General features: G+C 25.8%; 1 protein-coding gene across 1 annotated transcript in view; it reads left to right on the forward strand.

Annotated features, from left to right (window-relative positions):
- The window catches only part of g (adaptor-related protein complex 3, delta 1 subunit-like garnet), a 107,051-nt gene that overhangs the window by 56,177 nt on the left and 23,417 nt on the right, over window positions 1-27,457 (forward strand). The window contains exons 9-18 of the mRNA XM_067284122.1: window positions 352-401; window positions 1,414-1,463; window positions 3,697-3,745; window positions 4,350-4,495; window positions 8,115-8,263; window positions 11,191-11,317; window positions 12,367-12,470; window positions 13,228-13,459; window positions 13,538-13,683; window positions 17,129-17,221. Of these exons, the coding sequence (XP_067140223.1) occupies window positions 352-401; window positions 1,414-1,463; window positions 3,697-3,745; window positions 4,350-4,495; window positions 8,115-8,263; window positions 11,191-11,317; window positions 12,367-12,470; window positions 13,228-13,459; window positions 13,538-13,683; window positions 17,129-17,221 (1,146 nt within the window). The remainder of the gene's footprint in view (window positions 1-351; window positions 402-1,413; window positions 1,464-3,696; window positions 3,746-4,349; window positions 4,496-8,114; window positions 8,264-11,190; window positions 11,318-12,366; window positions 12,471-13,227; window positions 13,460-13,537; window positions 13,684-17,128; window positions 17,222-27,457) is intronic.

Below are 27,457 nucleotides of genomic sequence, written 5' to 3' on the forward strand. Positions count from 1 at the left end.
AAATTCAGAATTGATTAATTTACTAATTATTATTGAAACACAATGAATATTTAACCTAATTTACTGTTAGTACTATTTATTATAGAAAAATTCAATGAAGAAATGTGCTGATGAAACAAACCAATATATAATATGAAACTGTTATTGATACCTAATAAAAATAATAGTAATTTAATATTAGAAATAAATAGTAATATATATTTTTATGAAATAATTAGATTAAAATAATATAAATCTTATACCATAAAATACTTTAATAATTTACTACTATATTATAATAAAATATTTTTATTTGTTACGTGAATCAACTATTTTAAAATATTATCTGAAATAAATTACTTTTTCTTCTAGTACTTCAGCAATGTCTTTATTGTATGAATGTATCAATACTGTGATAGCTGGTAGGTAGAATTATAGTTATTACTGTATGTTGTAAAACTAGAATGTTTGTGTTAATTCTTTTATTTATGTATAATTAATAATGATATGTATTAATTTTTAATATTTTTAAATAGAAATATGTCAAATGGTTCTAGATTATATGAATAATTTTTCAGATAATGTCAAATGAAAGTTCTAAGATTTATTTTTGTTGCATAGGAATAACAGGTTGTTATGCATATAGAACAATAATTTATATTACAAGGATAATATAAAATATAAATAACAGATGCTTAATACTAATACTAAAACATAAGTCATACAACTGTATCAGCATTACAGAGATATAAGGATAACATAAATATCAAAGGCCATTATAAATAAAATTATTGTGGATTTCAAACTTAAAATTTTTCGTACTATTAAATAGAAATTATTTACTTTTTTAAAAAAATAATTATTAGTAAACACATGAATGCAGCTTTTAGATATTTTGATTTTTGATAAATTTATTGTAATACAGTGGACCTTTGTTATAGCGCCGCTCACTATACCATGCACTCAGTTATAGCGCGGGCGACGTTTGCAACGCGATAAGCTCAAACATGTTTATACAGGTCTATGCGCTGTTAGTGAGTAGTGTATTTTATTGTTACTGCATATTGAGTAATTGTGTATGTATTGAGTTCCTGCATGTATTTTGAATAGTGTTTAATTATTGTATGCATGATGAGTAAAAGAAAAGCTTACAGTGTGAAAGAAAAGCTTGACATTATTGCTAAAGTAAAGAGGTGAACTGCGTTACACCACGCTGCTCAGTATAATGCGGTTTACCTTATAATGCAGGTGTTGTTTCCCACCTGACATGCGTGTTATGTCAGGGGTCCACTGTATTTTAATTTCTGATACAATATTAATAAATAAATTAATTAATTTTATTATTATTATAGTAGGCACTATATAATTAATTTTAAAGTCTTTTACATATACAGTAGTGATTGCCATGTTTTGTAAGAATATTTATATTTTCAGTTTTGATTTCCATTTCATCTGGAATGCCAAATCATTCTGCATCCATTCAGGTATATACATGTTTAGTATTTGCTAAAACATCAACATTAATTAGTAGTTTTATCAAATTTTTATTGTTACTTACAACCTGTAATACTCATGTGAATGTTGCTGCAATTGAATATATCTATTTGTAAATAAATAATGTACTAAAGATATTAAATTTTGTTTAATAAAGTAGAAAGTTAATTACTTACTAATTGATATGAAGCTCATAAGTAAGAAAATTAATTGTTTCACACCAAATAATGATCTACTGTAATGTTATGATGTAACGTATTCTGTTTTACGGCATTAAAACCAATGTTTTATTCAAAATTGCAGTACTTTTGATTGCTTACAATTATCCTCATCAAGCTGATTTGATTAGAATCAGCCTGATGAGGATAGTTGTAACAGGCAATTTTTAAAAATTAGAACATAATGGACAACTTCTTAAAAAAAGTTTCAGCTGTGCATTCATGGAATGTATGAAATTTGATAATAAAAATTGGAAATTATTAAAAATTAAAGTTAAATAAATTTTTAAAAACAAAATAAAAAATGAAACACTCTTTTATAATAATCTGTAGTTTTAGTCAATTATATAACACAATGTATAGTTTGGAATGTTGAGGATGGTGCTGTTACATGATAGGTGGGAGGAGATATAAAATATACCTCTTACAGGAGTAACATTTTTCTATCCTGGCATTGTTTAAGAATTAACAAGTGTAACTAGAGGGGTTCATAAACTTGGTCCAGGACTATTTTGGTCAGTTCTGTAGTATACCTGTTATTTCATTTGTTTTTCTGATTTTCTTAGGCATGTGTCTGGAGCATTCTAATAGTAGTCCCAATATAATTGATTGTCACTTCCAAGAGACAGTATTGTAAAGATATAGCATATATCCCTGATTTTTCCAGAAAGTCAACTTTATCTCTCTCATGCATAAAAGCCTATGTAATGTAGGTTGGGGAGCCAATGGGATAAAAACCCCAAATTTTCTAAATGTGCTTGTGACAGGTATTGACAGAAACCCTAAGTATGGTATTGCAGGCTATGGTATGTACAGTAGGTAAGGTCCATTTTTTATGTTCAGACTGGATAGTGGAAAGAGTTTTCATTTTAAGTGGTTAACCGAGTATTTGAATTTTGCAAGTGTATAATCTGCCTTATGCACTGTAATTGACATTAACTACAACTCATTGTCAACCATTGCCTAACTAGAGTGAAAGAGAAATGCCCTGTGTATGGTAGCTGTTATGGTAAAATTTTCATATTGGGAAGTTGGAAGACCATTGATGGAATTATATGGGGGCAAGACATTGAATTTATAAAACACAGAAAACATAATTCCATCTGAAGATCTGTATCTATGCAGATCCATGAATGATATTTTAGCATTGAACTCATTTTATGGAGAATGAAATGGAAGAGTAGACTAATAACAGCATTTCTATAAATAATAATAGTTCTTCCTCCAAGCCTTCTCAAGCAATTAAGATGTTGTCTGCATATTGTAGGTAAAGGAGATTATATAGTTTTAACACCATAAGACAGTGTGTGTTACATTGTAACATTAAGTAAGCTCATAAATATTTATGGAAAGATTCATAATTATTATGAATTATAAACTTTTAAACTTTTATCTTCTTCAATAGAGTATTACAAAAATAATTAATCAGTTTGATATACTGTATAATGATTTCATTACTTTATAACAGTCACAAACACAATATAACAATTATCAGTTTAGGATCAAAAGTTCATATTATTATTTGATTGTATTTTGTGTTAAATAATGAAATTTGATTTTAAGTTAGGTAGTTAGGTTGTTCATCTAGTGCAAAGGTCAATAATTAGGATTAAATGTAATTTAAAATAGAGTTTTAAATTCTCATATTGAAATTTTATCTAAAAGTTATATTTTATGATGATAATTATAGAGAATATATTATAGTTTTTGTACAATTTGTATCCTGCTTTAAGTCAACATTAACTAAAGTGGTATATTCTGAAACCGTGTCTTCTTTTATCTGTTTTTATTGTCACGATTAGGTGCATATGCACCTAGTCGTGACAATAAAAACGTTAACTAAAGCATTAATTAGTGTTCTGTTCATAATAATTAAATTTAAAAATATCAAAACAACAAAAAATCTGCATTTATTTTGAAATATTTTATTATATATATATATATTATATAAATACATTTTTTTTTTTTTTAATTTTGGAGATTAATTTTTAATATATTTGCATAGTTGTGTGTTCAGAAGTTAAGAATTTTGATAGAAGACACAGATCAAAACTGTAAGTTAATTTTATTTTATTAAAGTTTTAAACATGTTTTAATGTTTAAACACTTATTATATTTCTTGGTGTATGGATTAATATTAGTGATCTATGGGCACCTTATGCCAAATTTCATAATATATATTCAATATTTATAGAACATAAGAACAGCCAATTCTGAGATTTCAGGATTGAGGAAATCACAGTCCTGTAATTTCACGACTGCAATTCTTAATTGAAATATAGTTTTTATTTGAAATTTGAATTGATACCCTGGAATAGGATAAAGTATTAATTAATAAAATTTAAAAAACATACAAATAATTAATTTTTAACAAAAGCAAGATCACTTTTTCAACTTTAAAATTACTTTCATAATGAATCTCTCTTCTCTCTCAAAATTTTTATAAGAACCAAAATTTTTATTAATGTTTAGTTTTTCTGATTAGCAGAAGATCTCAACAAATCTTTAAAAATAACTGACAAAAACAAAAATAAATTAGTCTATTTTATTGTATAAAATTTTGAAAATAAATATAAATTATGAATATTTAATTATGATTAAATCTAATATTTTACAAAATTATTTTTTAAGTAATAATTTTTATGAAATTTTTTTTAGTAAAGTATCTAGGTCTTCTTGCCATGTCTAAAATATTGAAGACACATCCAAAGAGCGTTCAAGCACACAAAGATTTAATATTGCAATGTCTGGATGATAAAGATGAATCTATTCGTCTTCGTGCACTTGATCTTCTTTATGGAATGGTAATTAAAGTTTTATTCATAATTATTTATGTTATATCTATAATATGTCTTTGTATTCATTAAAATAAATCATTAAGTAATAGAAATGTTAATATCCAGTGTATATTGATAAAATAACTATGCTTATTTTTACCACTAAACTATATTGTTGATATGGAAGTAAAACAAATTGCCTTCTTAGGTGAAAATATTTCTTAATATTAAAAAACATTTTGATCTAAATTACATTTAATGTACTGGTACATAAAAATATTATATAAATATAATTTTGATAATGAATTAAATAGAAAAATTACAGTATTTAAATATTGAAAATTTATTAAATTCCAAAACATGATAATGATTCCAATAATAAAGTGTTTGCACATTCATATTGTTAGAATCTAGTAATTAATAACTGTCATTTTATTATTTGTTTGGTTTTTCATTTTTTTAATTTGATTTTTGAATTAATATTTAGTAATTATTATTTATTATTAAAAACAAACTTATGTAATGATATATTTCTTTGCTTTTTGACATAAATACATCTATGTCAAATGGTACGTTAGAATGATTGTGTGATGAAAGTACATCACACGTTTACAGAATGTCACACTACAGCCAATCAGTTTCATTTTATGGCATGTGATTTATATTCCGCCAATCATACAAGCCTTCATGCTCCAGCAAACCAACAGTGTCACTATTATATCTGTCTTGTTTCAGAGATTTAATTAATGATTTCAAATACTTAGTGTATTTTGATTTAAGTTTGCCATAAGATCTGCATATATTAATAAAGTTACATGTTTATTAAATACAGTACAATCATATTAATTCAACCACTTGCAAGTTTGACATAACATAGCCCATAACATAGCTAGTAATCAGACACTAGTCAACTCTTGAATGTTACCAGCATTTCTGCCAAGTCATAGAGAAGCTTCCCATTAGTTCAAACTCCAGTTTCCACTAAATTTAGTGGTAATTTACCAGCTTGGCAGATTGATTAGTGGCAATGACAGTGCATTTGGATGTTTTTTGTCAGTAGCCTAATTTGGGTTTTTTTGTATCATTAACAGTTGACTTTATGCTGTCAAATTTGTTTATACGCTCAATTGTTTTAATTGCATCACATTTTTGTTGTATTTAAATTATTAACTCCTCAAAATGTGTCTAGCATGCTTCTGGTCCAATATATGTCAAATTACCAAGATTGTGCTATACTCTTAATTATTTTCATGTTTATAGTAGTTGAAGTAGTAGTAGTAGAATGAAAATGATTCCTATTTTGGATGATGATAATTGCAGCACATCTGGTTCCATTAAAGTGTAGTATTATTCCCATAATTTTAGCAGAGGACTTTAACATAGAATAAAGAAAAAGGAAAACAAAACTTTATAACTTTTATTAAAGGTAAGTTTGACACAAAATTGATATCTTACTCACAACTCAACAATATCATATCACAATCTTCCATAGATATGGTGTCTGGGAGAAATGTTGATGCTTGAGAACAGACACGCTATGTGACTTACTTTAGCTATCATAAACCCATTTTAATTATAACCAGTAAACTATCACTGAATCTACTAATGTATGAAAACTGATCCATGTATGTAACATATGCTAAATATAGTATAAAGGGAATGTAATACATAGGAAAAAATAACATCATCATCATAATCTATAAAAAATACTTTGTGCATTTAATTTAAAATGGCATATTTTAGGGAGAATGTCTCTTTAAATGACATTTAAAGAGAGATATTTATATCAATGTCTCAGAAATGTAGTTCTACTTACTTTTTAAATTAATTTTTAAATTACTTTAAATAATATAGTTTTTAAGTTTTGAAGTATTTTTTTTATGTAGACATGAAATTATGTGATGAAATTGGCATCATCATGTAAAAATCAGAAAAAATATTGATAAATCAGAAAATTTGATATAATGTCTGCTTTCAACAACTTCTCTAAAGGTCACTATAAAGCAAAGTTACTAATCTAAAAATAACGTGAATTATTTATTAGAATATATTGTAAATAAAATCTGTGTACAAGAATATAAAGTATTGGACTGATGCAAAGATTGCTGGAATATTCTAGACCTCTTTAGAATATTCTAAGTTGTTCTCTAACAGATGGCAGGCATCTAGAAGTCTATTTTTTTTAATGTAAATGAAGGATGTTGAGGTACACAGTTATAAATGAAAAGATATTTGGTATGGTAATACTAACTTTTTAAATATGTTAAGTTTGTCAATATTTTCTTGTGAGCAAATTTACACATGTGCGCTCTACAATTATCAATTTGGTGTAAAATGATCATTGCAGAAGATGGAAAAAAGTAGTGCCTGTATGTCAACTTAACGCATAAAAGGTTGTGAATGGATGTTGGTTAACCCAGCACAAGCTATGCCAAAACCAGAATTACGTCAGCACAAAATTATGTTGTATATTTGGTGGGATGTTCATGGACTAGTCCATTTGGAGATGCTTCCACAGAATATCATTATAACTTCTGAGATTATGGTGCTCAGCTGCAATGTTTGGCTGATGTTATCCAAACTCAATGGCCACAGATGAACATTATAGGTTTCTAACATCTAACAATGCAAAAACCACGTGTTAAGATTGACCTGTTTGAAGCTTCTTGATTTCAGCTGGGAGGTTTTCCCTTGCCCCTGTGTAGCCCAGACACTACACCATTTGACTTCCATTTCTTCTGCTCTATGCACCACTTCTTGGATGGAAAGCAGTTCTTTGATGAAAGGTGCTTGAATGTAAAGGCAATTATTTTCTTAAAGAAACTAGTTTTTCTTTTTTAAATAAATATTAAACTATGAGACTAAAATATTCCAGAAACTTTTGGATTAACCCAATATTTTTTTCTTGAAACTATCAACTCCATCAAAATTAACTGAAACAATCACTTTGTAAATTCAAGGAATAACATATATTTTCAGTTAAACAAGTTTTTGAGACCTTTTGTCTCCTTATCTCAAGCACTTAAGAAGTTTACAGAACAAGCTAAAAAATTCTGATGACAAATAATGGATTTGAACATCAATTATGTTTAACTTTAGAATGTTGTTTAAAGACAAAAATAAAAGAAAACTAAAGAAACTTAATAATACAGTAAAAATAAATCCTGTAAATGTTTAAAAAATGTTTAATCAAAAATAAGTAAATAGACTCCTTGAATTTATGTAGCAATTGCTCGAGAATGTAAAGTAATATGGAAAGTATGTTTTAAAAAAAATTCTTCAGTAAGACTTAAAATTTTACAAAAATCTTTGAAAAAACATTAAAATAAAATTTAAAGTTCAAATAAAAAAATATAAATGCTTAATTTGCATAATCTTAACAGGAAATGACTTCAACAATAAATAGGAGAAAATTTTAATATCTGATCAGATATTAAAATTTTTAAAACCACCATTTATAATTTTTATTTACATATTTTTTAAACAAATATTTTGGAATTATTTTATTTATGCAAATAGTATTAGTCTTGATTTATCTTAATAGGCATAATATCAAGTTTATATATTATTTCTAATATGGTTATGTAATTAATAATTATAACAATTAGTGTATTAAAGATACTTATTATAATAATTTTTATTTAAGGTATCAAAAAAAAATTTAATGGAGATAGTAAAGAAGTTAATGGTTCATATGGATAAAGCAGAAGGTACAAATTATAGAGATGAATTACTGTGTAAAGTGATTGATATTTGCTCTCAAAATAACTATCAATATATTACTAATTTTGAATGGTAAGAATATTTTACTTAATTTACAGCTAAAATACCTAAATTCTGAGCAAATTTATGAATTACTATAAAAAGTTTGTTTCTTAAAAAGTTCTTGAATATAATAATTGTTAGATATTTTTTACATGTTCTAATATAAAAATTTAGAAATGGTGTCATCTATTAACTATTGTATGACTTTTCAATAATATAAAAATATTTCTAAAATAACAATCAAATTTATCATATACTAATACTTTTACATTATACAGTATGTTAAAATTTTTGAAATGTTTTTCATTATTGTTTAAGGTGAAAACAATATATGAAAAGAAACAGATAAACACGTTATTGATATGTTTATTATTAGACGACATTCTATGAAAATTTTTTCCAATTCACACTAACAAGGAAAACATTTCAACCAATATATGAAATAAATTGTTTTAAGTGCTATTAGATATTTGTTTCTGAGAAAAACAAAAATGAGGTTTATTCTTGTGTCTGGCCTCTCAAGTGCCAAAAAAATGACCTTGAAAGTAATGACATACATTCATATACAGGTAGTGCACACCATCTTCCCATCTCCCATCATAATGATGTAATAACACTTGTGATTTGTTTTATATGTGTAATTAATATCTGTGGTTCAAAATCCAGTTTTAGAAGAAATTAAATTTTTCTAATATTTTCAGATCCATTGTATTTATATGATTTGATTTTTTTTATTGATTTAGATAAATTTATTATAGTTGTTACAATGAAAATATTACCTTTGTGAAAGGTATGTTATATTTATAAAGTTTCTATTTGATGGTGATTAGATTATACACAATTGTCTATATTAAATTTTTCTCCACTGTTATCTGTTCATGTCAAGTGTCAGTATTTCATGGTCCTAAATTTTTCAAGTATTATTTGCAAGTGCCAATTAATATTAAAAATGTGTTAAACGTTACTTTTCATGCATTTTTGGAATTTGATCTACAAAATTATGTTGACTCCTCAACCGAAGAAAGGCATTTTATAACAGGAAAGTTAAATAATAATCCATCATGTTATGCAATTTACCTGAATGGATAAAAATTGTTATAAATTGTGTGTAACAAAGTCAAACGTTTGATGTGACAACTACATAACATTAAATTGAATATTAATGAACATCCCATAGTTTAGGTAAGAATTTTGGCACAAAACTTTAACCAAAAATTGTACATTCAGTTACAAACATGCTAATATGCACAAACAGATTGGTGAATATTAAAAAATATGGGTTTATCTATAAATGACTGTAGATTCAAACCACGGTTATCAGAGGTAGCAAGGGGAAAAATATACAGTAATACCTCAGTTTTCATTGACTTTGGTTATTCAGTTTCGGTTTTCATCAATTCTTTCCACAAAAATTTGTCTCAGTTTTGTTGGTTGCCTTGGATTTCGTCGATGTGCCCACGTGACCTCGCTGCTAATTTTGCAAAAAAGGGTGACCCACACATTTTCCTGCAAAGTGTGGTGTTGTTTCTCATTGTGTGAGCATTACCCCATGCATCTAGCCAAACAATTCAATTGCTTTCCTTTTAGCTCCATCATTGGATCAAAGAAAGTTTCCAGAGCCAACTGCCCTTTGAAGTAGAAGACCAGGAACATGATTGAGTTGAAGAATGAAATCATTGAAAAATACAAGAATGGGATTAAGATTGCTGAAATCAGCTGCATGTACAGTACGGGAAGTCATCATCCATGATAAGTTCCATTGTGGAAAAAAAGAAAGCGATAAAGGAGTAATGTAGCAAAAGATGTGAATATGGTAACGAAACAGAGATTGCAAACAATTGAAGATGTTGAACAGTTATTATTCATTTGGATCAATCAAAAACATTATTTGCATAAAGATGACACAATCCAGGACCATTTTCAATTGAAAATTATGTAGTAAAGTTTTTTTCTGTGTTGGATGGTGACAAGGATTAAAGAAAAAGACTTTAAAATATGTCTACTTAATTTTCAATCAAAAACATTATATTTATTTCTTATTGTTTTTAGTATCAAACAATATGTTTATTCTCTTTAAAATGTGTTTTTGGTATGTAATTTGGAGTGCCTATATATGCAAATAAGTGCCTCAGTTTTTTGTTGGTTTCGGTTTTTACCAATTGTTTTCGGATGGATTATTGATGAAAACTGAGGTATCACCATACTTTTATCAATGAGGAATTTCTACAGCTCTACATGTGTTGCAAATTTTGAGTCCTTTTTATGGAGCATGGAAAACCCAGACATGAAAATGAATCTCATTTGTCTCAGAAACAATTAATTTAATAACTCTTGAAATGTCATTTATTTTATGTATGGGTTGGAAGGTTTCCCTTGTAATTGTTTGAGTTCTGTTTTATTTTCTTATTTGATTTAAAAATAAAAAAAATATATTTTTAAAACTAAAAGTTTTTAAAAGTTTATTTTATAAATTTTTTAAATATTCTTAGTACAAATGCATGTTGGATCACAATCAGAAAAGTTAGTTAAAAATATATTTCGAAAATTTTTATAATAATACTGGGACTCATTTAGTTCTAAAATATTTTGTTTTTATAGTTAATTGATAATATATTTTGATTTCTATTAAATATACATTTTGTATTCTGGAAGCATTTCATATCCAGTAATCAATTACATTTTATTTTTTAAACTTTCTTTATAGATTAAATTGGTATTATTAAAATATATTTGCCAAATTTAGTGAATGTATTTTCATAAATCATTAACTAATAAATGCTTTTCTGTCAAATTTAAGTATTTACTTGAGATTACAAAACAATTAAAAAACAATATACTAAAGTAAGATGTGGTTGTATATATATATTTTTTAATATTAAATTTAAAATTCTTATATTTTGATTCCTTATTCCTTTATCATCTTTCAATATTTATTACATTCAAAATAAATATTTCAGGTACGTTAGTATTTTAGTTGAATTAACGAGAATTGAAGGAACACGACATGGATCACTAATTGCTTCTCAAATGTTAGATGTTGCTATACGTGTTCAAGCAATACGTTCATTTGCTGTTTCACAAATGGTAAGTTTAATTTTATAGTATTTTTTTAAAAGCAAATATTTACTGATTTAATAAATATATATATATATATATATATTGAACAATGATTTCGAACTACTGTTTTTGAAAAAAATAAATCAAAAATTAAATGTGCTTTTGAATACAAGTGTTTCTTTGTTTACAACAGTGTTGTGATATATAATAAATGTTTGAGTTTTTTATAAATCAGGTTATATAAGTCTATTTCTAAAAACTGCTGTCAATATATCCAGTAATAGTTATATATTCCTAGTTGGATTAAATACATGTGATTGTTTTTAGAATATATTGCTGAATCATCATAGAAACTATTTATTTTCTGATTATTTTTATTAGAAATATATCAAAGTGAGCAGCTTTTTATAAATTAAAACAACTTACAGAATTAATGGAATTAAAGTGAGCAGTTTTTTTGTATTCAATAACAAGATGCATGATTTTAATAATGTGTTCTTTTAAACATGAAAACTAGCCCTATATGTGGTAATGCAGAGACAGAAAATTAGAAAACATTCAATTATCTCTGTTTTTAGTTTTACATATAGTTATTTCTTTACACTTATTATAACTGGCACTTCCAAAGAGTAATATAAATATTTCTTATATTTGTTCTTATATTGTCTTTCATTTGTATTGCTTTTTGCAAACTTTCAATGGAAAATAATGTTTTCATTGACTTTTTTTGTGATGTTTTAAACAGTTTACTAATGCAATGATGAATATTGTTGTTGTATGCCCTGACCATTGCCTCAACATATGGCATTACATTTAATGTCTTATACAATATTAAGATTGATCCTGACATTAGTTGGATGTTGACTATTACTTACTTATGAACATAAGCATATAAGTGCATAATATTGGAAATGCAACAAAATAAAATTAATATAGTGTGTGTTGAAAAAATTAAATAATGCATTATTCGCTTCATAAATTATATAATATAGCAGCATTTATAAATTTCATATCAATTATTATAAATTTTTAGTATTTTATAAATTGATGCAATTTATTTTTTAATTTTATTTTAGGCAATTCTATTAGATAATGCACATTTATTAGTTGCAAATACACAAAGAAATAGTATCTGTGAGGTATTATTTGCTGCTGCATGGATATGTGGAGAATTTTCAGAGTAAGAATGTATTTTTAAATTTATTTATTTTTTGATTTTGTTTAAAATATTTAATAATTTTATTATTAAACTAATGACCTATAAGAATATTTAAATCTTTAATTTTTAAATAAATATTTAATTAATGAAAATGTGCAATATATTGTAACTAAAACATTTAGAAGAATGAAGAATTTTGATAATTTCAGTAAAAATGTTTGCAATGCTATGAATAACAGGTTTTTTTTTTTCTAATACAGTATAATTAAACTTATAATTAAAAATGAATGAAGCTATTGAATTTTACTTTGATTAAAATAAATTTGTAAATTTTAGCTTATGGTTTTCTTAATTAGGATAGTTTAAGTTTCTTAGAAGTGGAAAATGCTACAGATAGATGTAAAGTCATATCAGTCATAAAAATAGAACAAAAAACATTCAGGAAATGGCTTTGTAATAACTAAAATTTTAATGTGGTAAAAGTAGAATTGTTATCATTTGCTAAAGACAAAATAAAATTTTACATACTGTAATACTTTAAAAAAGTCTTGCAAATTGTTATGACAACAAATTATGAGAAGGTATGTGATATTTTTAAAGTAATGAAGTAGTTTTTACTAAAAATTATTAATTATACAAGTTGTCATAAAAGTCATTAGCAAATAATACAGAAAATGATCAATTATCCATAATAAAAATTAATTTTATAGGATGTGATAAGATTTACAAATTTTAATTTATGGTGAAAATTTCATTGAGTTTCATTTGAATTGTTTAGGTTATTGACTGATGCATTTGCATCCTTGGAAGCTATGTTACGACCGAAAGTTATTTTACTACCACCTCACATTCAAAGTATATATGTGCAGAATATTATAAAACTTTATACTCAGATTGTAGTTAAAGCAGAGGAAACGGATGATACAGAATCAGCCCAAGTTGTTGGACAGTATATAATTGATAAAATGCCTATGTTTGTCCAGAATGCTGATCTAGAAGTTCAAGAAAGAGTATGTTACATTACCATTGATTATAATTCAAATATAATTTATTTAAATATGTGAGTGATTTTTAAATTTTATTTTCAGGCCTGTGGTGTTTTGAATTTAGTAAAACAACTAGTGAAATTGCAATCAAAAGGTGAAAAGATAGGAGATGAAATAAAAGCTCTTTTTGTAGGAGAACTTAATCCAGTTGCTCAAAAAGCACAAAAGAAAGTTCCACTTCCAGAAGGGTAACTGTCTGTTTTAAAATAAATTTGAAAATTTTTATTTAAATTCATGTCCATTATCTAATACCTAAAGAAGAAAGTTTGTTAGTTTGTTCTCTATATATTTTGAAATGGTTTGAGCAAATGCAATGATACCATCCTCTCATCCACAAGGATATCAATGACTACTTTTGATCAAATTAACTTCAGTTCTTTCTATCTGACCAGCAGGATGGTGGCATTTGAATAAGGAAATTATATAATACAAAGTTACTGACAAACACAAAATATGTCTTTAGTGATTTTTGAGGGTGCAAGTTTAAATATTTGATTTATATTCTGTATAATTTCATTGGCTGACCAATTACCATTTCTTATTTGGCTGTGAATGATACATTAGACTTAGCATTAGAGAAAATTTGGATATCTTGAATTATTTTTCACAGATGGAAGTTGACGACTGTCTACACAACTAATGAAATTGCACCATTCTATCATACAATCCAGGTATTGCATTCTTAGCAAGCACAAAACATATACCTGAGGGTTTCCAGGGTGCCAAGTATGAATCTTTAGTCCATTTCTCAAAATCTGATTGTTCATTTTTCTTTTTTTTTATATGAATTCAAATGAGATCAGTTTTTTTTTTCTTTCTTCTTTTTCTTCAAAGTAGATTTTTGTTATTTTTATCCTGTTTTGTTACATTTTGTTTTTCCTCCTATAATTTAAAATTTTGTGATAAATATGACAGTTTAAGCTAAAATAACCAAACTCTTAATATTGTTTCATTTTGATGTTTGTTTTTATTTTTTCCTGGACCTATCTGCTAGTCATATTTAATATATAGTTGTTGTTAGCAGTTATTCATAACATTTTACTTTGAATGGTTAATATAGTTTAAATAAATTATCGAAATACAATATTCTGTTTATATTAATGTTTGATATATTTATTGTTATATTTGAAATAAACAGAAAATTGTGCATAAAAACTTTTATCATTAAAATAATAATTTTTTTTTCTCATTACTGTTTGTATGAATTAATAGTATATGTGAATATAGAAATATGATGTCATGCCTTTTTAGGCTCTTCATTCTCAAATATTGAAAGAACAACATACAAATTAGCATTTTTTTTAAAATACAGATTTTGTTCCTTACATATAGAATAATACAAGTTTAATTTTAAAATATACCATAAGGCCCAAATACAAGATGACTCCCGATTTTGGTATCCTTAGGTTTTGAAAAAAAATTAGGACTGAATATAAATCAATCATTTATTATTAATTTTATTTGCATACAAAAAATTAACAACTTGCATTAAATGAATTTGAAACAATACTTTATCACTTTTATCTTTATCAGAATTTTCATTGTAGTCATTCCTGCTTCCTGTTTCATTGCCATCATTTTCTTCAGCCTCCTTGAACAGTACATTTATAATTCTATCTTCACCAATAATGTTTTATTATTCTACTGTTGTTTTAACTATTACAAGAATATGTGGAATTTTATTACTTTTTATCTATGCAATTTATTATGAAAATTAATCATGTTCAATTACATTTCTTTCTTTTCAAAATTACTTAAATTGGAAATAAAATTTTTTCGATTATGTATTTACCAATATCTGGGATCAATTAGCATAAGTGAATTTTTTTATTGTGTTCTTAGCAATTTTTTCAAATTGTAAATAAGTCATGTTTTAGTTGATAAGAAAATTATACTTTAAATAAAGGATTTGTATTATAAGTATATTTAAAGAGATTGTTTTATAGAAAGAAATACATGCATTGGATGCCTATGTTATAAATGACAAATTGTAATCTATTTTCCTTCTTTTTTTGTTGATATCAATAAAAATAAAAGTTATAGAGCAATATTGAGAACAATGTTCTATGCATCAGGTAGTAGACTGCCTAGCATATACAATACATTATGCTGGGGATTTTTGCATATTTCACATGTATTCTGGAAAGTATAATTGCAATTTTATGACTATCTTTAATGAAACCTAAACTTTGTGTTTTGTTTTCACTTGTTTTATTATTTTTATAACTCTCAAACATTTTTTTTATAAAGTTTAAAAATTATATCAAATACATAAATTTATAATTAAAATGAAATTACACTTTACAACAGAATAAATTTTGAGTAAATTTTCATAATTTTTGATAATTACTTGATTAATATACACTCCTTAGAAGGAAGATAAGGTTACCAAAATAAAATTTCTCTAGAAGTTACTAAAATTGACTGATTCTGTTGAAAGTGATAAAAACAATTGACTAAACAATTGACTAAACTGATGCTAAAATTCAGTATAAAACAATTGACTAAACAATTGACTAAACTGATGCTAAAATTCAGTATAAAACAATTGACTAAACAATTGACTAAACTGATGCTAAAATTCAGTATAAAACAATTGACTAAACTGATGCTAAAATTCAGTATAAAACAATTGACTAAACTGATGCTAAAATTCAGTATAAAACAATTGACTAAACAATTGACTAAACTGATGCTAAAATTCAGTATAAAACAATTGACTAAACAATTGACTAAACTGATGCTAAAATTCAGTATAAAACAATTGACTAAACAATTGACTAAACTGATGCTAAAATTCAGTATAAAACAATTGACTAAACAATTGACTAAACTGATGCTAAAATTCAGTATAAAACAATTGACTAAACTGATGCTAAAATTCAGTATAAAACAATTGACTAAACTGATGCTAAAATTCAGTATAAAACAATTGACTAAACTGATGCTAAAATTCAGTATAAAACAATTGACTAAACTGATGCTAAAATTCAGTATAAAACAATTGACTAAACAATTGACTAAACTGATGCTAAAATTCAGTATAAAACAATTGACTAAACAATTGTTTTATACTGAATTTTAGCATCAGTTTAACATTAAAATGTGTACTGCAGTCGTATTAATATCAAAAGTAATTTTAATTGGGCTTGAATATTGGTTGAGAACAATTTCTGGCCTCTTTAAAATTGGAAAAAAGTATATTGGTTAGTATTAAGCCAATATTGTATGTAAAATACATAAATCAATTATGAATGTATGAATAAAAAATTTTTACATAAGAATACAAAATATAGAATATAATAAAAGTTTTTACCATAATTATATAAACTGTTTTCTATTTTGTATTAAAAAAAAGAGGAAAATGATTAAATTTTTATTTGTTGAATAGTTGACAAGTTAGAGTAATTCTACAAAACAGTAGACATTTAAAATATTTATTTTAGAAAAAAAGAATAAGTGAATATTAAAGAAAATAATAATAATAAAAAATAATTAGACTGTATAATAATAAATAATTTCAAATGCTAAAACAAATGTTTAATTCATAATTATATTATATTTTAATTTTTTAAATAATATATATAAAATTTATTTGCTTATTTTGAATATCAATATTTCTTTATTATGTAGGCTTAATCTAGATGAATGGATTAATGAGCCATTTTCTGACTCGTCGTCAGAAGAAGAGTATACTGGCGATATTTTTGTTAAGAATGATCCAAGGTAAAATAAAAAAGCTTATTTTAAATTTATGATTTATGATGCACCATAATTATAGTTGAGTTAATTTAAAATTTTACTTGTATAGTTAGATTATAAAATAAAGATAAATATATACTAGCAGACAATTTGTGATATCTGCAGAAAAAGTTATCAAAATAGAAAAAATTTAGAATTAAAAATTGAAGGTTAACATTTATTTAAAAAAAAACTTTTTTGCATTTCTTGACAATTCAAGGTCCTGAGTTCAAAAATGTAAAAATCTTGGCGAGTCTATTTGATTTCCTTACTTTTCACTTGTTATATATAACATTCAAGAAAGTAATTCATTTTAGTCTGGATTACATGAAATATATTCAAGCTTTCAACACAACTAAAAAAAAAATGAATTTCAAAATCTTTCTGTATACCACATTAAGGTAGTAAATCTTATATAAATATTTTTCTGGCCAAGCCCTACTAACTAGCTATTCAGTGAACCTAACATTGAATTGTTACAAAATCTCAATGATGTATAAAAATTTAATTAATGCTTAGGGAGTTAATTAAAAGTTTTTAATTAACTCCCTAAGCAAAATGATAGGGGAAACTTTAGAACCTAGTATCTCTGGAACAGATTATCCTTTACAAAAGCAATAAACTTATTGCACATCTGCAGACCACTTCTCTCTATCTACACTTAATTTGTTCACATCTGTCAAGAAATTTACAGAGCTTATGGAACAAAAACCATCTTAGCATAATATACGAGGGTAAGTCAAATATTATTCACACTTTGGCTGTAGAATTTGTTATAATCAACCTTCAGCAAGTCAAATATATCATTTCTCAATATAATTGCCCTGCTTTTCAATACACTTTGTCCATCTGTTCAGAAGTTTTCCTATTCCTTCATTTAAAAATGGCTTTCGGCTGAGATTCAAACCACGAATGCACTGCTGTCTTAACATCATTGTCAGATGTGAATCTTCATCCCCGTAGCATTTCTTTTAGGAGACCAAACCGGTGATAGTCCAATGGGACGAGATCAGGACTATAGGGGAATGCTGTAACACTTCAAAACATAGTTTTTGGAGAGTGTCAATAATGTGAGTAACTGTGTGGAATAGCCTACACTGTCAACACACTCCAAAAACTTTGTTTTGAGATGTTACAGCATTCTCCCTATAGTCCTGATCTTGCCCCATTGGACTATCACCAGTTTGGTCCCCTAAAAGAAATGCTACGGGGATGAAGATTCACATCTGACAATGATGTTAAGACAGCAGTGCATTCGTGGTTTGAATCTCAGCCGAAAGCCATTTTTAAATGAAGGAATAGGAAAACTTCTGAACAGATGGACAAAGTGTATTGAAAAGCAGGGCAATTATATTGAGAAATGATACATTTGACTTGCTGAAGGTTGATTATAACAAATTTTACAGCCAAAGTGCGGATAATATTTGACTTACCCTTGTGTATATATATATACATGTAGATTATTTAAATATTTGACTATTGTGATTACTCATATTACTGCTTATATTACATTATTTAATTTCTTGTTGATTAAAACTGTCAATGAGACATTGCTATATTATTTATTTGTAAAGTCAACTTTAGATGTAAAACTTTTAAAATATTATGAATTATTTAAATATAATTTTTCAAAGTAATTTTAAATATTGACGACTTTGATAAAAATAAACAAACTTTGACTACATAGGTAATTATTTTAGCAACTTTATTATTTGTGTTTGAATTGAAAATAAGAGTGTTTTTAAAATGTTCATCATAGTCTTTTTCTTTGAAATTTATGAATTCTTAAAACACTATTTTTTTCTTTCTTTTTAACAAGAGTTTTGTTTATATATTACAAGCTATGATAATTGTTGGACTTTTACTTTTTATTTTTATGCTATTATAAAAAGTTGGATATTCTTTGATTACAATTTAACTAAAACCATATAGTATTTATGAAACCGTGCTGGTACTTATTCTGCAACTTGAACACCAACTATATAGTGAATACACTATATAGTTGGTGTTCAAGTTGTAGAACCATATATAAAATATTTTTGTATCTTGTTATAATAAGTTAAAATTGAAGTTTTTAAAATTGTTTATGCTGTTTCTTTTTATTTGTGTCACATTGATATTAAAATTATAGAATATTCTAATAATAATTAATATGATTAAAGAATATTTCAAACCTTCTAAAAAAATTAACCAAAACATTTTTCATGTACAATGAGTAATATTCTAAATGTGTAAATTCAATTACTGTAATTGTTTTTTTTCATATTTGGATTATTTTCAAAGAACAGCAATAAGAGATATATATATATATATATATATATATATAATTATGTTTACTTATTTATATTTTATCATCATTTGTTTCTTGTCTTATCTAATTTTCATATTGTTTAGATAAAAATATATAATATACATGTGTGTGTGCACATACATTGATCAAAGTAGAGCATATAACAGTGCCATTGTAGTATTTTAATAATTTGACGATTGTTTTTACTGTTCAGACAGTTGATAAAAGAAAATTTTACTAAACTTATTATAAACAGTATTAAACTTTATGGTCTGGTGTTATGACAAAAAAATAGCCTCCTGCAACTAATAAAATAGCAATGCAGCTAACATAAAAAATAGAATTACGCAGAAGTTTTGTTTATTCAGTGTGAATAATAATAATAATATAAATTTCAAGTATTAAAACTAGTTTGACAGTACTAAATTTTTTTTAAATCGAATCCAAAACTGAGCATTAATTGCTTGTAATAATTAATAATAATAAGTTTTTAAAAGAGAATAAAAAATAAATCAATCAATATATATTTTCTTACTGATATATAACTAAAAATTCTGAATGTGCTTTGGTTGGAATGAACTAAGATTTTGCACATCTAATCATCAAATATAATTATTATTATTTTGCTTTTAAATAAAATCCAAAAAGTAAAAATTTATTCATAATTCATTTTACCTTGATGTCAGTTTTATATTCTCTACATACATGCACAAATAATAAAATAAGTAAACAAGGTTTTCACTTTACATTTATCCAAGTACAAAAAGATATTTTCAGCATTGCACATGTATATGCAGATGGTGCATTAGTTTTATTGTGGTGTTTATAGTAAAATAAAATAATTTGTTTAATAAAGAGATATGTGTAAATTGTATGGAAGTTCTGCAACAGCACAGAAATTTTCCAGTCGTAAGAACAGGATGCATATTATTAATGTCATGTTGACAAAGCTTGTGGTAACACACAATGCTGATAACTATAAAAGGGCTAACATCATGTAGTCTACTAATTGGTAGAGCAGTAATGCAATGTCTTATACTCTCAAACTGTATTGTAAATAATTATATTTTTCTGATTGTACAAGTGATACACTACAATACTGGAAAGATTATTTTGTACTGTACATGGGTAAAAGTTAAATTTAACACATTGTATAATGCTATTACATTCATTAATTTTTTTTTCACTTTTAAAATTTTATAAATTATATATTATTTCCAATAACATTATTTATTAACAAATTTTAAAACTGAATTTAAGGCCAAGCAGTATTTAAAAGTATTTTCTCTGATCAGTATTTATATTAAACTGATGATGTGAAGATATTTCTCAAAAATGCTTCTTTTGCATTAAAACAATTTTTGATTTATCTGAAGTTTATTTACTTTTTTACCATCATTAAAAGTCATTTTTGGTTATTTCATTCATAATTGAGCATTCATTCTTATTTCATTCATAATTAGTTGTATAAAAAGTCTATTTTTTTTAATAATTTCAATTTGAACAGGGTTTTTTTTATTAAAATGAAAATGTTTGAAGTTATTTATATTTGTACTTCCTAAATTCTTCAATAAATTTAAAACTTTTGAATCACAATGTTTGATCTCAGCATATTCTGTAACTATTAAACATAAAATTATAAAATTATGTTTAATAATTACAAAAAATAAGACCAAATGTAAGCTTGTAAAGTGATAATGTGTATGTTTCTTGTTTTAACAATTGTTAATATGCCTCTTTATGGATGAATGTTGAAGACATAAAATATTTTAAATTGTGTCAATAAATAGAACAGAAAGAGTTTTCTTATTTTTTGTACTTTTTTTCTTTAATTCTGAAATTAAGCAATAAATAAGCTAATTGCTAATAATTTTTCTTCTTTTGAAAGATAATGAAAAAATCTTTCAACTCTATCATTTTCATAATAATTTTAATTCAACATTTAATATAGAAACTATAAATAATATACAGAAACTCAAAATGCTATTGTTTCTACTTTCTTAATGCCATTTTCAAGCATTTTTAATAAAAATTAAATACTACATAGCATTCAGAATAAAACCATATTGAATTTAAATAGACAAACTATTAAAATAACTTAAAATATAGTCATTTATAATTTTAAATATAAATTTAATTTTGTTTTGTTTTGTTATGAAGAATACTTGAAAGTAGCATTAAGAGTACTGAAAGCATTAGTGTTTGAGTTATTGTATTTTATTGTCTTTTATATTAAATGTTGAATTAAAGTTATTAAGGAGTTTTTTCTTGCTAATCTCTTTGTTGTTTTTCCTCAATAATTTAGTGATGCTATAGTCCAAACATGGGCAAATGTGGCTCCGAGAGCCGACTGCGACTCTTTTTGAGTTAAAATGCGGCTCTTGCTGAAAGTGTTAATTTCTGTTTTTATTATTATTTTTACAATTTTATTTTTATAATTTTGTGAAAATATGTTTATTAAAAAAGTTCAATATTTGTCTTATATTATATTTATATTATATAATAAAATCGTGTGCCTTACCATACTATCCGCCACATAGTACAGAACTGCGGCTCCCATGCATTTTGTAAAATCTACATTTCGGCTCCCACTGAACTCTTGCTTGCCCATGCTGTTGTATAAAATGTTTTTCATTATATCTAATATTTAAGAGAGCGTAAGATACCTGAATAGATACACTAAACTGTTTTATTTTGCTAATCAGCAGACATTTATTAACTAAGAAATGTTTTCAGTCTATACTATACCATCTTCAGCTTCCATACATTGAAAAAATTATATTTAATATATATTTAAACTCAAAACTATGTTATCTGACCATTCATTAAATACTGCTTATAATATGTTGACTAATAATGTGAGTTTAGTTGATTTTGCATTTTAGTATGGAAATAGGTTTAATGTTAAGTCAATGACAAGTCACAAAAGTTGCTAAACATTTTCTTTAAGATAGATTTAAGATCAAAATAAAGATTTAAATAAATACTTTAAATGTTCATAAATTAATATTTTTTTTTTTAATATTTTGATTTTGTTTCTGTTTATTTAGTTACAGTAATACAAACTGAAAAAAAGCTGTTTTCTTTTTGTTATCTCTTAAGATTGCATACATTAGGTTCTTATTTAGTTTAAATTTTTATTTTGTTATTCTACATCTTTGGAATATAATCTTTACATAAACAATATTTTTGTTCTTCATTAAAGATATTACTATTTTTCAAGGAGAGAATTTTGTTTGGTACAGTACATGTTGAATATCTATTTTTTGAGATTGATTCTCTAAATATTATTGATCAAATCTAAATAGAAATGGAAAACTCTGCTCACAATTAAGTTATTCTATATTTTGTTTAGTAATAAATACATTCACTGGCAATAAAAGTTATGTATCTAGGTAGAATTATCTGATTACTGCAAAACTTGGCTGACAGCTTTGTCAAAGACAGGTATGTAAATGATTACAGTTGTGATCAGATTGCACACTAGGTAATGCCACAACATATTTTAAAATTATTTCCTCAGTATCTTACAAAAAGTTGTAGGGGCACCGTGTTCAAAATTTTTAGAGTATCTGCTGTTTGGAGGTCTTCAGATGCCAGGCATAAGTGTATGGTGCAGTCAGTCATTATGTGCAGCTGGTGGGTTTGAGAAAGGTTGCATCATTGAAATGAGGATGACTGTTTCACTGAATTTCTCGTCATCTGGGTTATTCTGACCTGACTGAGATGTAGTATTGAGGGAATGCATACATACAAGACAGGCAGGCTTCTAGATGCCCAAATAGACCACCAGGAGAGATGATTGTTTGATCTTGACACAAACACAATTAGCTGAAATGGCATCATTATCCAGAGACAGATGGAAGCCTTGCTAAGAATTCTGTTTCTTCCCATATCATTGGCAGGCAACTGGCAGAACAAAATTTGCATGCATAGTGACCACTATGCATCATACATTAGCATCCCATGCACTCTGCATTAACATCATGCATTTCATTTGCAATGGTGTTGTGAAAGAGAAACATATAAACTGCTACAGACTAACATCATATTGTCTTTAGTGACAAATCCTAGTTCTGTTTGGGAATGAATTACTATTATGTTAGAGTGAAATATTCTTTTTATTCAGTTTTGCCTGTACTGTTGTTTGGCATACTACCTCCATTTCTGGCTTGCTGTTCTGGGGAGCATCTCGTATGATGGTCACTTCTAGCAGTAGTGGTGGGAGGGACATTGATCGCACAGTGACATATTCAGAAAATTTTATAGTGGAACTACAGACAGCTATTTCCAAGCAAAATAATACTCAGATAACACAGGTTTCCAGGAATGTCTGTGTCATGTTGCCATACTTCATTATCATGCCTAGTCTCTAGATTTGTCTTACATTGTTTTTTTTTTTTTTTTGTGGGATCAGATGAGATTCCAACTTTGAGCATCTATATGAGTGAGGAATGTGGAGCAGCAATTGCAACATCTATGCACAAATCTGTTGCAGGATTGCACACATTGCCTGTAGGCCCCCATAGCTGATTGTATCACTACATGTATCTAGGCAAGAAGTGGTCCTACAAGATAAGTAAAGGTTCCTTTAAATTGTGTTGTTATTGCACAGAAAATTTTCCTTTTGTATCAATATGATATTATTACATTATTACCATTGTCATAATGACAATGGTAATAATGTAATAATATCATATTCACACTAATAAAATTTCATTTCATTTTAATGCATTGTCCTTTGTGTATAACTTTTTTGTCAGGGAATGTATATTATAATGTATGTATATATACATTATATTAAACAAGCAACTCTTAAGATGAGATTTATTATTATTATTAAGTCTAATTTAAGGTGAAAAATAATTTTTTTCATATTAAACAAGAATAAGTTTTTCACAGCATACATTTATCAATACATTATATCAATACATTTTATAAAAATAATTTTAACAATGGAACAAATATGCTTGTAAAAAAATGAATTTGTAGAATTCTTAATATTCTGGGACATGTTATATTATCAAAATATTTTTTTCTGATTTGTTTACACAGCAGTATGATTAGTTTATTTGGTTGTCTTATAAATATACTATAGATACATTAGTTGAGGTTAGAGCTTCCTTCATTGTCTTTGCAGATCTCATGTATGGAAAAGGAATGACATGAGTAATATGATTGGAGTTGCAAAATGGTAAGTTGGGATAAATTTTTCACATCATTGGCTGGCATATATATTGCCAGTTAATGTTGCAAAATTTAAGAATTTGATATGTAATTTAATTTTTAAAATACATAAAAATGTTGTTAGTTTCTTTTCTGCATAAAAAAAAATTAATCTCATAAATCACCGATAATCAATACGTAACTGTTGTACTTTTAATTTCATGGAGTCGGTCTTGTCTTTTCTTAATGTATTGATAATTCTTTTTTACAGATTTGTCATATTAGATGTTATACAATGATTTTTGCAGACATAAAGAAAATTATACGTTTACATTTGACTTTTTGAAACTAATCTATTTGTAAAAATACTTATAAGAAATTTAATTACTACTTAAAGTATTCTTCTTATTTGATCATTGTTAATATAGATGTGATTAGTTAAACTGTTGTTTCTAGTTTTCTACAATAGATTGTGATGTTAAAATATTTTGGTACGTAGTTATTTGTCAAGTTTTAATGAAATTGATATTTTGGTGAGAGCATACTCTAAGTGGCTACAACTACTATTCTTAGAACTATGAATGTAAATTTAAAAATTAGTTGGTAAAGTAGCTTTCAAGTATTGATATCATTTGTGAAGTAATAAGAGAATTCAGTTTATAGCTATGCTTAATTATTGGTGATTTTTATTTTTTATTTTATTACTTTATTTACCTCATACAAACTTAACATAGTTATCTCAATAGTTCCAGTCTAATAATTAATTTGCATAATTGAAGAGAGATTAAGTAGGAAACTGCTTCACAGAATAGCATAATTATAATTGTTTATTAGGAGTTATTAATATAAAATATTTGCAAATTGTAAATAATAATGAATTACTATTTTTGTAAAAAAAAAAAATTATAAAATTTGTAATTTGAGTGTTATGACATCAGTCTTGTGTATGAAAGATAATTGAATAAATGATAAAATAGGTTTTAACTGAAGGTACTGACTAGCCGCAAATGATTTATACTTTGATTCACTGTAAGTATTTAGAAGTTTGGTTATTACTGGTTAAAAAGTTTTACATCTGTTAAGGTTTTTCTTCAATCCAATTATATTAATTATGATTGATCATATTTTATGGATTTTTATAATTCAACATTTAATAATTACCGGTACTTACTTACAAATAGTTTAAGAATAAATTTTTTCTCGTGCAAGGCATTTTATTTTATTACTTTGTTGATTGAATTTAGTATTTTAAAAAACAATATCAAGTTATATGCAGTTGAAAACACAGGAAAGATAAACAAAATATCAAGGGAGACCTTATAACATATTTCTGTTTGTATTGTACATGATAATTTCTTATGCTTGATGTTATCTTGTAAATAAAACAATAGAAAACTTTTAAATTAATTTTTTTTATCACCTGATTACAAATTAATAAAATAGTTACGTTAAAGATTGAATTAGAAAGTAAATTTTATTCTTAAATGTCTTTGAGACTTTACTCACTCACTTTCAGAAGATATAAAATTCATTTAAATGCATTTTATGTCTTTAAAATTGAATCAATGCAGGTTTTGAAGATTTAAGAACAAAATTTAGTTTCTGGCCTTAACTGAGAATAAAAAGATTAGTTTTTGATTAATCTAAACAAAATTAAAATGGGGTATCATTTATAAATCTGTCAAGGGAACAGATCAAAAAGACATACAATCAAAATTTAAGTCAAATGAAGAAAATTCACATCTTTCTCACACTTTCCAGCATTAACTGCTTAATAAACAAATGTTTTTGGGCACATTTAGTGGCCTGCATCAGGTTAAGCTTATATGAAATTGAATGTTTATAGTGGCCATCTTCCAAACTTTAACCTTGCTATAGATGTTCAATTTCATATAAGCTTAACCTGGCACAGGCCTCTTGAATGTGGCCAAAAACGTTTGTTTATTAAATAGTTACTGCTGGAAAGTGTAAATTTTTTTTATTACGTGATAGTTTCAGCTTACAGACTTAATAAATTTAAGTCAAAGATAGCAGAACTTATACTTTGTCATAAAAACTCACAGTATTACATAGCTTTTAGTGAGTGTTTTAATGGGTAACTTTTATTCATATACATGATGAACAGAATAGGTTCTGCAATTAAATGAAGATTTTTTTGTGGATTCTTTTGCTGTTAAAGGTTAATACTAGTGTTTAGACTTCCTTTATGTTGTGACTGCTTTTCTGTCTTAGTTAATAATGTATTTCTAATCTTTTCTTTATGAGAGATAACTTGATGGGCCAGTTTAATGGTATTTAATTCTGTGAGTGTGACATAAGGAATGCCAGACTAGAGCAATATGTTCTAGAAATTCTGAGCATGTTTTCAAAAAGAACATTGCAATATTTATCATTTTTATCAGAAAGGAAACAACATAAATGAAACTCCATAATGCATTTAGATATATAAATAAAATATTAATATTTCATTGTTGAAAGGAAAAGAAATGTTTTGTAGACATAAAACAATGTCTGTTCTATAGACATGTAATTGGTACTCCACTGTATTTTGAATTTAAAGTATTATTATTAAATACAAATTAATGACCTTTTCATTTAAGATAAAATGGGACAGAAGAAATGCTTAAACATTGTTTTGTGTATATGAAATACAGTTGAACAGAATGGATTATGGGACATTCCTCTAAAGTAACTTAAATTTAAAATTAAAATGTTAGTCAGTATTTTATTAAAATAAAATTGTATATTTTTATGAACTCTTTAAT

The sequence above is a fragment of the Centruroides vittatus genome, unplaced genomic scaffold, assembly GCF_030686945.1.
Source record: "Centruroides vittatus isolate TY-2023 unplaced genomic scaffold, ASM3068694v2 scaffold_1152, whole genome shotgun sequence".
Classification (NCBI taxonomy): Eukaryota; Metazoa; Arthropoda; class Arachnida; order Scorpiones; family Buthidae; genus Centruroides; species Centruroides vittatus.